Source organism: Apus apus, chromosome Z (genome assembly GCF_020740795.1).
Source record: "Apus apus isolate bApuApu2 chromosome Z, bApuApu2.pri.cur, whole genome shotgun sequence".
NCBI classification, from domain to species: Eukaryota; Metazoa; Chordata; class Aves; order Apodiformes; family Apodidae; genus Apus; species Apus apus.
In genome coordinates, this window is record NC_067312.1 from 77,703,374 (window position 1) to 77,716,626 (window position 13,253).

A 13,253-nucleotide genomic window follows, 5' to 3' on the forward strand; every position below is an offset into this window, starting at 1 on the left:
CGCGCCAGGAGGCCGCGCCGCAGCCCGCGCGGAAGTTGCGGGCGCTGTCTCCCGGCGGCCCGGCTGCGGCCTCCCCCCCGGCGCCTCGGCCGCGCTCCTGATTTGCCTCTTTGCTTCCAGGTTGCCTGGTGCCGTGCCGCGGAGCCGCCGCGATCGCTCGCCAGTGTCCCCACACAGCGACCGGGCGGCCCTGCCCGCGTTGAGTTCTCGGCGGCACCGGACTGGCTGCAGCGCGGGAGTCCCGCACCGAGAATGTGGTGAGTCCGGGAACGGGTGCGAGCCGGCTCGGGGCTGGCGGCGGGGAGCCCCGGCTCGACAATCCGGTGTGTGCCCCAGCGGGGATGATCGGCCGCGGGAACCAACGAATCGAGAAACCTTCCGTCTTCTCCGAGAGAGCCACATGTCTGCAGGATGTGGGCAGCCGTTCAGGACGAGCATTCCCCCTGCCGAGGGCGGGAGGGTGTGCGTTGGTAGCGTCGGTCCGATTTACTGATTGGATACGCGTTGGGTTCCCAGAATAACCTTAAACTGTGGTTGGAGAGCCCCTCGGGTAGCAGGTTTGTCCCACTGCCATCTCACCAGCCTCGCAAAGACAGAGATACAAGGCAATATCAGGTAACAAACGCCCTCTCCTTAGTATCTTTCTCTTGTGTTTTGGTGACCTGGTGGGTCATACCAGCATTTTGAAGGCCATGGTCGTTCAGACAGGTGAATGGGTTGAAATCCTTCTTTAGAAGCAGTTCAGGTGTACGCCACAAGGTGGTGACAGTGGCAGGGCCTGAGGGACAGACCTTGGGTCAGAAAGGGTGGCACGCACCCTCTGGGTACCCTCTGGCTCAGAGACCTGAGGTCAGCTCCTGGGCTGAGGGAGCTCCCGTGTTTCAAGGGAATGTGGCAGCAGCTGCAGGGGCTTGTGTGCACAGGCTGTGCCCGTGATCCAGAGCTGCTTTTCCTTGCTGGGAGCTGTTTCTTTTTGCTTAAATTCTAACACAGTGCCTTCTGGGCTTTAGTACCTGGAGGTGTCAGAGGTCTTGCCAGCCCTGTGTGGAAGCACAGATCCTGTCACAGGCACCTCTGCAGGGACTTGCTGTCCTGTCTCCTGCAAGGTCCTGACCTGGAAGTGTGACGATCTCTGCAGTCTCCCTGCACCCCACTGTTTGGGTCTGGTGGATACACCAGAAGGAGCACATAGCTTCTGAAACCACTCTAAAGGTCTCTTTTTGGTTTTTTTAATTGTTTATTCTTTTTATTTATTTATAATGAGTTTCTTTTGAGGGAAAACACATTTTGGGCACATGCAGCTGCCACCTACATAAGTGACTGATTGTCAGAGGCATTCTGAATAATTTCCTGATCAGTGTTGTCTCTGGTGAGGCTTGTCCTCATGTAGTGTTAGCTGGGGTGGTGTGAGCCACTGTCTCCTCTCTAGTGTATGCAGGTAAAGCTGCGGTAATCTGAATAATGCCCAAACTGGTGTGTATTTGAAGTGGTGTATGAGCCACCTAACACAAATCTGTGTCTGATGTTACTGCTCGAGTTGACAGAGACACTTTTTAAATTATTTAGATGTTATTTTCATTTGCCAGACCTTAAAGGAGCAAGTCACATGTAACTGAAGGGGAAAAGCCAATCCAGGTGTACACGTGCTCTGTTTTAAAATGAGTTCTGCAGTTGGTCAGAGCAATCCAGGTTGTTCCTGTGCAGCCTCTGCCACGTGCCCGTCCCAGCCCGCAGAGGTGCCTCAGGGTGTGGTTCCTGGTGCCAGGCAGGGGGGGTTGGCCCCAAACACACGTTTGAAATAATGGAAATCTCACACATGTTGCTGGCAAGGAGTGTCTGAGGTTCACAAGCCCCCACCAGCCTCAGTTGCTTGTTACTGACCTAACTTGAACTGTGCTGTAATGGAAGTCAGGATTCAGGTCAGTTGCAAAAACAGCTGTTTGTAGTTGTTGAGTAACTAATCCTGTTGTAAATGGTGAGCACTTGTTGTCTGATAATGATTACTTCAGTGCTTATCTGCTTCATCTGGCAGAACTGTCTGTGTGTACATGTCCTTCAGGACCTCAGATCTATCCAAGCTCATCAAAGTCTTACTAAACTTCTAAACATAGCATTAAATTAAGTGTGGGCTCAAGATACTTTCTCTACAGATGAGACTGCACATTAATTAACTGTTTCAGAAATTTTCAAGATTGTCTCAGAAGTGATCTTGTAGTTGAGTGCTGAGATTACAGTTGTGTACTAGTTTTGGCTGGGATAGAGTTACTTTTCCTCACATCAGGCAGTGTTGGGCCATTGTTGGGTTTCTGATGTAAAGGTTGGTGCCCTAGGGGGTGTTGGTCCCTTGCACAGCCCCAGAGCAGCTCTGCTCCTCACCCTGCCCACCAGCGAGCAGGTGGGGGGGGCACAGGTGACCCCAGGGACACTTTGTACCCTGTGACACCCAGCAGAGCAGTGGAACTGAGGGGGGGGCTGGCAGGGGATTCAGGGGCTGGATGGACATCAGGTGGCTGATGGTGAGCAAGTGTTTTAATCTGCATCACTTCTCTGTCTTGGTTTTATTTTCCCCTCTCTCTCTCTCTTTGTTGGTCTTTTCCCCTTACAAAGGATTTAAAAAAAAATTATTTTTAACTATTTTTATCTCAACCCACGACTTTCTTCCTTCTATGCTCCTGGTTCTCCCCATCGTCCCCCCAGGGCAGCAGGGAGAGGCTCAGTTGCTGGCCAGGTTAAACCACAACAAATTGTTATTTAAATTTTCTGTTGTTTTCTGCCTCAGGGAAAGGCAGAGTGGAATGATCAGAACCTGTAACACAACTGCATGTGTTCTATTTATTGTATTGTTTCTTTTTTCCTTAGAAGCTCTTCTGTCCCCACCAGCACCATCAGGTGATGTGGTTTTTGTTAGTATGCGAGGAGACCTTTCCCTGCTGGAATTCCCCGTTGGAATTCCTTGGCACAAGTGGGGAAGGCTGCTGTGGGAGCTTCCTCTTGTCAGCTGCTGCATAACACTGCAGGAGTTCCTATCTCAATTTCCTGTCCAGTTTATTTCTGTTTTAATTTGAACATGTACAGAGAGGAAAACTGCCACTTTTTCAGGTCTCAGACTTCAGGAGAACCCAGAGCCACACTCCCAAGACCTGGTGGCTTTTCTCCTTCAGATGTTTGGGTGTTGCTCAGGTAGGACTCGGGGATCAGCTCCTGTGAAAACATGACCCTGCAGCTCTGCTCACTGCCCTTGTCTTTTGTGATGTAGGGAAGGAGAACTGAGGGACACTGCAGTGAGAAAACCAGCGTGATGGCTTCAGAAGGCTCAGCTCCAGCAAATCCAAAGGAATACCCCAGCAGGGACAGGAGGGCTGCCTCTGGGAAGCACTATCTCTGTGGATACTGTGCTGCCTTCACCAACATTGCCGTCACCTTCCCCATCCAGAAGGTGCTGTTCCGCCAGCAGCTCTATGGCCTGAAGACCAAGGATGCAGTGCACCAGCTGCAGCAGGATGGGATCCGGAACCTCTACCGGGGCATCCTGCCTCCCCTGATGCAGAAGACCACCACACTGGCCCTGATGTTTGGCCTCTATGAGGATTTCTCCTCCCTGCTCTACAGCCACACGAGCGCCCCAGAGCTCCTCACGCGCAGCATGGCCGCTGTGCTGGCTGGGACCACAGAAGCTGTTCTCACGCCTTTTGAGCGAGTTCAGACTTTGCTTCAGGACTACAAACACCATGACAAATTTACAAACACTTACCAGGCATTCAAGGTGCTGAAAGCCTATGGGATGAGAGAATATTACCGGGGATTGGTGCCTATTCTGCTCCGAAATGGACCCAGTAACGCCCTCTTCTTTGGGCTGCGGGGACCTATCAAGCAGTGTCTGCCTGAAGCAACCTCCTACAGCACCCATTTGATCAACGACTTCATCTGTGGAGGGCTGCTGGGTGCCATGCTGGGATTCTTGTTTTTCCCAGTGAACGTCGTAAAAACTCGCATGCAAGCTCAAATTGGTGGTGAATTTCAGTCCTTCTCAAAAGTCTTTGCTAAGATCTGGCTGGAACGTGATAGGAAACTGATCCACCTTTTCAGAGGAGCCCATCTGAATTACCATCGTTCCGTCCTGTCCTGGGGCATCATAAATGCCACCTACGAGTTCTTGCTCAAGCTGCTGTGAAAATCACCCTCTCCCTTCAGCTCTTCTGCTCGCTGGAGTGTTGGCTCATGTGCTGTGTCACTGAGCCCCAGGGAACAGTGCCTGCCTAGTGTGAAAGGTAACTAGCCTTGGCCTTCAATATTTATGGGGTGAATGGTGATGCATCTAGATCATGGTGCAATTAAGACGAACTTTTAAAAGTATTTATTTGCTGGCAGGTGAATTTACTCATAATGGAGCTTTTGCAGACAAATACAAGATCTGAAAAAAAGAATGAAAAAAGACTTATGTTGGTCCAGCAGCTTCTTCTCTATCACTCCCAAAAATTCTTAACGCTCCACTGTTCAAATTGTAGAACATGAAAATCAAGGAGGAGCTGATGAGAATTTAATCCCTTGCCTGATAAACTTCGGAATCTTAAGAACTGCATTTTCAAATGTTTAGGGTCCTAAGTACACTCTGTCACTTCAAGCCAAAAGGACAGATCCAGGTGAGGGTGACTGAAGTTTAGAACTTCAAGCTAAAACAAAGCCTGCCCAAACTCTTCTGCCAGCCCTGGATGCTGGGCTTTGAGGTGGACACTCCTCATCAGGGGGTGTCTGACCTCAGTGTGAGCTGCCTGCAGCTCATGGGGGATATCTCTGTGTGTGTGTGTGTGTGTGTGTGCGCCTTCCTGTGGAAAAGGGAAAGGTGGAAGGAACGAGACTACAAAGTTACTCAAGCTTTAAAGTGTCCTTCCTTCTTATACCTTCTTGTAAACATGGAGTTTTGTTCTGCCTTCTCTCTTCTTGCATTGCTGCTTTTCCTGTGTCTCACAGCGCTGGGTCAGACAGGAGTGGCCCTTCCTGTAGTGCTTGTGGAATGGTTCAGCTTCCTGCAGCTGTGGGAGCAGGTCACAAACACAGCTCTTCTGTGCTGATGTGTCTTCTCTTTTGCAAATTACTTCTCTTGCTGCGAAATAATCGATCACAGGATATCCCTACCTGGAACTTAAAAGAGTTCTGTGTGGTTGGCAGTTCTGTCAACAGAATTGCAGAGCTGCGCTGGCTGGGTGGGGTTTCTGGGTGGTTATCCACTTCAGTGGAGGTCTAAGCATAGCAAGGGTGACAGCCAAAGATGACCTCCTTAGCTGGGTAGGAAAGGTACAGCATTTGGGGACATGTTTGAGGACTTCTGTAGGTGTGTATTGAAAAAGAATTGAAGAAATAACAAGCATTGTGTGTCTTACAGACTTGAGTGTTGAGAGGTAAAAGACTTCAGGCCTTAGAGAAAAAGACAAAAGAGCGAAGCATGGCCATAAACCAGGTGAGGGTCTCAACAAAAAGCATTTGCTTCTCTCTGGGGGACTTGATTTTATGAAACCACATATATAAAACAAAATATTTTGGATTATGAGGGGCAGGAAAGCTTTCAGAAACTGGTCTGAATTGGTCTTCTCACAAGCTTTAGAGTGGCTATTATGTTTTTTGAGTTTTCCATTTGTTAAACTGTCCTCAAATACTGATTCTAATGAGTGTGTTACAATCACAATACAGTCCCTAGCTTCACAGTCAAAACTGGCCAGGCACCCTTGAGTATTCTCGTATCTGAATGTTGTGATTATCTGCATTTAAATAAAAAGTTTACTGAATGTTTGTTACTGGCAGAATCTGATTTTTACCAGTGTACTGTTTTTTTGTAATCAGTCCTTGATGGAATAAAAATTTGCATCCTGTCTCTCCGTGGAAGGTTTTGTATCCTTCTCCCACGCTGGAAGCCCAAGGCAGGGAGGGCAGGAGTTCAGCTCTGGTGGGTGGTTCCTGGGCCGTGGGGGACAGGTCTCTGCAGCCCCTCAGGGCAGAGCTGGGCTCCAATACCGGCTTGGCTTGGTGCCCCCTGCCCATGTCACCGTGCCAGGGGCTGCAGGCCCGGCAGGTGTGGGGGGGTGAGAGCAGTGCTGCTCACAGCAGGAGAGGACCCCAGAGCCCCAGGCACCGTGGGTGCCCAAGAGGGGGAATGTGAGAGCGGAGCAGGAGTGGGCAGAGCAGGGGTGCAGGCTGAGCTGGGGGTTCAGGCAGCCCTGAGGACAGCACAGCACAATCTGTGGGGCTGCAGCTTATGGGAGATCAAGGCTTGTTCCCACACTCAACAAACTGGCTATAGCCAGGCTGCCTCAACTCCGACCATGACTGATGTAGGTAACAGGTTAGGAGCAAGTGATACCTGGCAAGGATCAGAAGGAGCAGCTTTCCCCAGCGAGCCAAGCTGGCTGCATCCCCTCCAGCTGCCATCAGGCAGGGCAGGGTGACTGCCGAGTGTGGGGGAGAACATGTATCCCAGGAGACTGGCCTTGGCCAGGTGAGCTTCCCTGGAGCCTGGTCAGCCTTTGCCATGGGATAGCTCAGGAGTGGGATCTGACTCAGGACAGATCAGGAGCAGGATCTGACTTGGGACGGTTTCCAGTTTCCAGCTGGAAACCCTTCCCCCTTGTTCCATCCCTCCCTGCCCTTGTCCAAAGTATCTCCACGGCTTTTCTGGAGCCCCTTCAGGCACTGGGGTGACCTGCTGGAGAGCAGCTCTGCAAAAAAGGACCTCAGGGTCCTGGTGGACAGTAGGCTGACCATCAGCCAATAATGTGCCTTTGTGTCCAAGCAGGGCAATGCCATCCTGGGGTGAATCCAGAAGTGTGACCAGGAGGTCAAAAGAGGTTCTCCTCCTTCACTCTGCCCTGGTGAGGCCACATCTGGAGAACTGTGTCCAGTTCTGGGCTTCCCATTGATGAAGGACAAGAAACTGCCGGAGAGACTCCAGCACAAGGCCATAAAGGTGATGAGGGGACTGAAGTATCTGGGCTGTGAGGAAAGGCGGAGAGAGCTGGAGCTGTTCAGCTTGGAGGAGACGAAGGGGGGAATCTCATCAGCGCTTATCAATATCTATAGGGGCGTGAAAGGAGGATGGGACCAGGCTCTTCAGCAGTGTCCAGTGACAGGACCAGGGGCAACGGGCACAAGCTGGAGGGCAGGAGGGTCCAGATAAACAGAATAAAATAGTACTTTTCTGTGAGGGTGACACAGCCCTGGGACAGGCTGCTCAAAGAGGTTGTGGAGTCTCCATCTCTGAAGACATTCCAAACCCACCTGGATCTGTTCCAGGGGGATTTGTTGTAGGTGACCCTGCTTTAGCAGGAGGTTGCACTACATGATTTCTACAGGTTCCTTCCAACCCCAACCACTCTGCAACTACTAGAAGGTGCTCTAAGGTCTCCTTTGAGCCTTCTCCACCCCGAACTCTCCCAGCCTGTCTCCAGAGCAGAGCTGCTCCAGCCCTCCCATCATTTCCGTAGCCTCCTCTGGACTTGCTCCAACAGCTCCATGTCCTTCCTGTGTTGGGGACCTGTCTCGGTTCGGTGGCCTTAGTCGACCTCCCCATGCCCTCCCACCAGAAAAGGACAGGGTGGATTACTGAGACCACTCTCTGCTTGAGATAATGAATTTGCTTCTCTGAGCAGTTCACGTGGTGAACACCCCTCACAGAGGATCCACTGACTGCTGGATGGGAACCTGGGGAGTGACAAACCCCAATTTAAACCATGCCGTGCCCACAAAATACTCAGGACACATTATAAAGGTGAATTTAATGAGGACTTACAGACGTGAGTACAAGGTTCAGGAAAGTTAAGGGCTTTAAAAGGGAAAGTGGAATGATTATGTTTGTGTGTGTTCTCGTTTAGACTCTTATTGCCCAGAAAGATAAGTATTGCAAAGAGGGGAAAACAAAGATAAGATAGAGGAAAGTGTTTAACTGAGCCCAACACTGCTTCCTCCTCTATTGAGGTCATAGAATCATAGAAACATAGAATCATAGAACTATTCAGGCTGGAAGAGACCCTTGGGATCACCTAGTCCAACCATCATCCCTACTCCACAAAATTCTCCCCTAAACCATATCCACCAACACCGCATCCAAATGACCCTTAAACACCTCCAGGGATGGTAACTCAACCACCTCCCTGGGCAGCCTGTTCCGGTGTCTAACCACTCTTTCTGTGAAAAAATCCTTCCTAATGTCCAGTCTAAACCTCCCCTGTTGCAGCTTGAAGCCATTCTCTCTTGTTCTGTTGCTAATTGCCTATGAGAAGAGACCAGCACCAACCTCTCTACAATGTAATTTCAGGTAGATGCAGAGACTGATGCCTCAGCCTCCTCTTCCTCAGACTAAACATTCCCAGCTCCTTCAAGTGTTCTTCATAAGATTTATTTTCTAGGCCCTTCACCAGCTTCATTGCCCTCCTCTGTCCTCACTACAGCACCTTAGTATCTCTCTTGAATTGAGGTGCTCAAAACTGGACACAATATTCCAGGTGTGGCCTCACCAGTGCTGAGGACAGGGAGACAATCACCTCTCTACTTCTGCTGGTCATACCATTTCTAATACAGGCCAGGATGCCATTGGTCTTCTTGGCCACCTGGACACACTGCTGGCTCATATTCAGCCACATGTCCATTAGAACCCCAGGTCCTTTTCTGCCAGACACTTTCCAGCCACACTTCCCCAAGCCTGGAGTGTTGCCTGGGATTGCTGTGGCCCAAGTGCAGGGCCCAGCACTTGACCTTGTTGAAGCCCAGACCATTAATATTAGCCCAACAATCCAATCTATCCAAGTCTCTCTGTAGAGCCTCCCTATCCTCATGCAGATCAACACTCCTGCCTAGCTTGGTCTCATCTGCAAACTCACTGATGATACACTCTGCGTCCTTCTCGAGATCATCAATTAAGATGTTAAACAGGAATGGTCCCAACACTGAGCCCTGAGGAGCAGCACTTGTGACCGGCCCCAGCTGGACTGGACTCCAGTGACCACCACTCTCTGGGCCCAACCGTCCAGCCAGTGCTTGGTCCTACAGATCGTTTGCTCATCCAGGCCATGAGCAGCCCATTTTTTTATGAGCATTCTATGGGGAACAGTGTCAAATGCTTTTTGGAGATAGACAATATCCACAGCCTTTCCCTCATCCAACAGTCAGGTCATCATGTCTTAGAAGGTGATCAGGTTCGTCAGGCAGGACCTGCCTTTTATAAACCCCTGCTGACAGGACTTGATCCCCTGATTGTTTATCTGCTCCATGACCTTCCCTGGTACTGAGGTCAGACTGACAGGTCTATAGTTTCCCGGATCCTCCTTTCTTATAGATGGGTGTTACATTTGCTACCCTCCAGTCCCTTGGGACCTCCTCAGTTAGCCAGGACTTCAGGTAAGTAATGGAAAGTGGCTTGGCAATCACGTCTGCCAACTCTTTCAGCACCCTTGGATGTAACCCATCTGGTCCCATGGACTTGTGTACATCTAAGTGGTGTCGTAGGTCTCTGACCACTTCCTCTTGCATTGTGATGACCTCACTCTGCACCCCCTCTCTGTCTCCTAGCTCATGTGGCTGGGTATCTATGGAACAGCTAGTTCCATTGCTAAAGGCTGAGGCAAAGTAGGTGTTGAGCACCTCAGCCTTTTCCTCATCCTTTGTTACTAAGATTCCATTTGCATCCAATAAAGGATGGAGATTTTCCCTAATCCTCCTTTTGTTGTTAATTAACTTATAGAAACATTTTTATTATCCCCAACAGCTGTAGCTAGTTCGAGCTCTAGCTGTGCTTTGTCTCTCCTAATGTTCATCCTGCATAGGTTCACTTCATCTTTGTAGACTTCATGAGTGACCTGTCCCCTCTTCGAAAGGTCATAGACTCTCTGTTCTTAAGGTCCAGGCAAAGGTCCCTATTTAGCCAGGCTGGTCTCCTACCCCGCTTCCTGTTTTTTGGGCACACGGGGACAGCCTGCTCCTGTGCCTTTAGGACTTTTTTCTTGAATTATGTCCAGCCTTCCTGGACTCTTTTATCCTTCAAGGCAGCCTCCCAAGGAACTTTGTCAATCAGTCTTCTGAACAGGTCAAAGTTTGCCCTCCAGAAGTCTAAGGTGGCAGTTTTACTGCCCCCTCTCCTTGTTTCTCCAAGGATCAAAACTAATTGTCTCATGATCACTGTGCTCTAGATGGCCTCCAACTTTTACTTCCCCACAAGATCTTTCCTGTTCACCAGAAGCAGGTCCAGGAGGGCACCCTCCCTGGTCGGCTCACTTATCAGTTGTGTGAGGAAGTTATCTTCCACACATTCCAGGAACCTCTTGGAATGTTCCCTCTCTGCTGTATTGTATTTCCAGCAGATGTCTGGGAGGTTAAAGTCCCCCATAAGAACAATGGAAGTGACTGAGAGATTTCTGCTTATAGAAAGCTTCATCCACCTCACTGCTTTGGTTGGGAGGTCTATAGCAGACTCCCACAGCCATACCAGCTTTCTTGGCCCTTAACCTCACCCAAACACTCTTAACCTCATCATGACTATACTCGATTTCCAAGCTCTCACAGCATTCTCTAACACACAGGACCACTCCACCCCCTCTCCTTCCCTTTCTATCCCTCCTGAAGAGCTTGTAGCCATCAATTGTGGCACTCCAGTTGTGTGATGCATCCCACCATGTTTCTGTGACAGCCACTATGTCGTGGTTTTCCTGGTGTATCATGGCTTCAAGCTCCCCTATTTGATGCTCATACTGCATGCATTGGTATAGATACACATCAGATGAGCTAATAGTTCCAACACCTTTTTTCTACTGTGGGCCCCATTTCCTACCCGTCTCGAGCCAGTATTGCGGGGCTACCAGCTGTCAGGTGCTTTTGCGACTTCCAACCCCACCACCAGGCAGGGTGGTTCCCAGCATCAGTATCTGCAGCAGGGGGGTGTCCCACGCAGAAAGCATCCAAATGAGCCTCAGGGAGGAGGGAAGGGCCCACCTGGGCCTGGAAGGGCACTCGCTGCCTTTGATACCCCCTGACCCACCTGTCCTGTCAGTGTCACTGTCCAGAGCCAATGAGCGTCCATGATCCCCAAGTTAGGGCGGTGACACCAGGGGCACAGGATGGCTTGTTGCCCATCCTTTCTGTCCCGGACGACATCCATTGTTTTGGTTTCAGTTGTCCTTGAGAAGCAAGTCTGTTTTAGTCTATTAGCTGGGAATAATCAGGAGAGGCCTTCGCTGGCTTAAAAGGCATTTTGTTTAGACTTATGTGGGGAAGAAAATAACAGTTTCCCACACTACCAGACCCTTCTCAGGTGCTTCCATGTTTTCTCAACATCTATCCTTTCTCTCAAACAAAATGAGAGTGAATGAAAGGAGTGAGAATCCTCCCTAGTCTGCCATCCTTCAAGCCCTGGCATGCTTCTCTTCAGCTTGTCCCTAACAGGCCCAGTTATCTTCCTTTTCCCCTTCATATCTAGTCTAAAGCCCTGTCAATCAACCCCAATAACTTCTGCCCCAAAAGGCTTTTGCCCCTCTGGGACAGGTGCACCCCACCTGCCACCAGCAGGCCAGGTGTCTCATGTAACAGCCTATGATCCAAAAACCCCAAGCCCTGCCTGTGGCACCAGTCAGCCATGCATTGATCTGCAGACTCCTCCTGTTTATCTTTTCATCCTTTCTTGCAACAGGTATGGAGCTGTCCTTTTACTGATTTTTTTTTCCTCCAGTAAGCTTTCTTTTAACTAGTAGCAAAGTGTCCCAGCTTGGGCTGATAACAGCTGGAATGTTTTTCTAACTGCTGGGTCTTCAAGGTCACAGCTTTACTCTGCCGGCTCAGACACTACACAGAGATCTATGACCGCCCCGTAGGAGGCTGAGTTAGACAGACAGCAAAACTGGCCAGAGATATTCCATTCCATAGAGCTACATAAGCTCAGAGGAAGGTCGGAGATCACAGAAGACAACTTCCTTCCTGCATCTTCTTCCCTTCTCTTCCATCTATGGCCAGCATCCAGGGAGGACTCCGTCCATCCCTCACTATGGACCCCCAGGCTCGAGCTCTCCTGACCCTCATCACTCTCCGCTTTCTCCAGCAGCAGCTCTGGGATTTTTCAGGACTGTTCACAGATCAGGAGAGTGCTGTGGGAGTGGGGGTAGGCGAGAGGCTTTTGCACATATCTGAACATATTTGTATATAACTGTATGTTTTCTTTTCTCCTTAGTGTTTAATTAAAGCTGTGTAGTTTAGTTTTCAGTCCAGCAGTCTCTTTTTCTCTCTCCTTCCCTACCTGGGTGGGAGGAGGAGTGGATCGAGAGCGTTGTCGAACCTGACTCAAATGGTGACAGGAGACAAACACTACTTGTGCTCCAGACCCCCTAACCAGTCGTCCCAAGGCCCTGAAGTCTCTCTGTTCATTGCCCTTGGATTTCTTGTAACAATTTCATCACTGCCAACCTGAAAAACCAGCACTGGGTAGTAGTCAGAGGGCTGCACCAGATCAGAGTGTTTCTTTTTAACATCTCTGATCCCCAGGGAGGCAGCAGACTTCCCTGTGGGATGGGTCTGGTTGACAAATGGGCCCTTCTGTTCCCCTCAGAAGAGAGTGGCCCACCACAATTACCCTCCTTTTCTGCTTAGTTGAAGAAGTCCTAAGGCGTGGGGGTGAGTGACAAGCCCTAGGTGACTCAATAGATGAATCTTCCTCTCTATCTTCATTTGCCTGGCCCTGAAGTTCCAAAGCCTAATACCTATTTTTCAAGGGCAACTGAGAGGGTAGGGGTGGCCATAAGGGTTTTCACTTGCCTCTCCGAGGAGGGACCTCCCTCCATTCCTCCCTGTCCCATCACTTCTTCCAGAGCCTCTTCCTTCTTCCCTTGCCTCAGGCTGTCGCTCCGCCAATCTATTTCGCTTTCGTGTTCTCTGATGGTTCTCAACCTTTCTACCTCCTCCCACAGTTCAGCGACCTGCCTGAGCAGATAATTTATTTGCTCACACTGCAAACAAGCGGTGTCACTGGCTCCCTCCAATACAAGTGCCAGGCTCAGGCATTTGCTGGCGTCCATCTTACGATTTTCATTTTACTCTGCACCCTGAAGAGGCATGTTTAATATATGAGGGGTTGTCCCTAACAGGACCCCAGCCTGGCCCTGGCCCTGCAGGGGGGGTCTTAGCAGAGCAGAGGGGAGAATCCCCTCCCTGGCCCTGCTGGTCACGCTGCTGGGGATGCAACCCAGGACATGGTTGGCTTTCATGTACTCAAGTTTGGACAGTCCTTAGCT

The 13,253-nt window shown here is 50.2% G+C and overlaps 1 protein-coding gene across 4 annotated transcripts; it reads left to right on the forward strand.

Annotated features, from left to right (window-relative positions):
* Nucleotides 1–167: 167 nt before the first annotated feature.
* On the forward strand, nucleotides 168–5,866 carry SLC25A51 (solute carrier family 25 member 51). Of its 4 annotated transcripts, XM_051643544.1 has the most exons (3): nucleotides 171–257; nucleotides 3,100–3,180; nucleotides 3,257–5,866. In XM_051643544.1, the coding sequence occupies exon 3, from the start codon at nucleotides 3,299–3,301 to the stop codon at nucleotides 4,169–4,171; it is 873 nt and encodes a 290-aa protein (XP_051499504.1). In that variant the 5' UTR covers nucleotides 171–257; nucleotides 3,100–3,180; nucleotides 3,257–3,298; the 3' UTR covers nucleotides 4,172–5,866. The 4 variants fall into 4 exon arrangements, with proteins under 4 accessions (XP_051499502.1, XP_051499504.1, XP_051499501.1 ...); XM_051643542.1 differs by lacking the exon at nucleotides 3,100–3,180 and having other exon boundaries at nucleotides 168–257; XM_051643541.1 differs by lacking the exons at nucleotides 171–257; nucleotides 3,100–3,180 and adding an exon at nucleotides 524–615.
* Nucleotides 5,867–13,253: the final 7,387 nt, after the last annotated feature.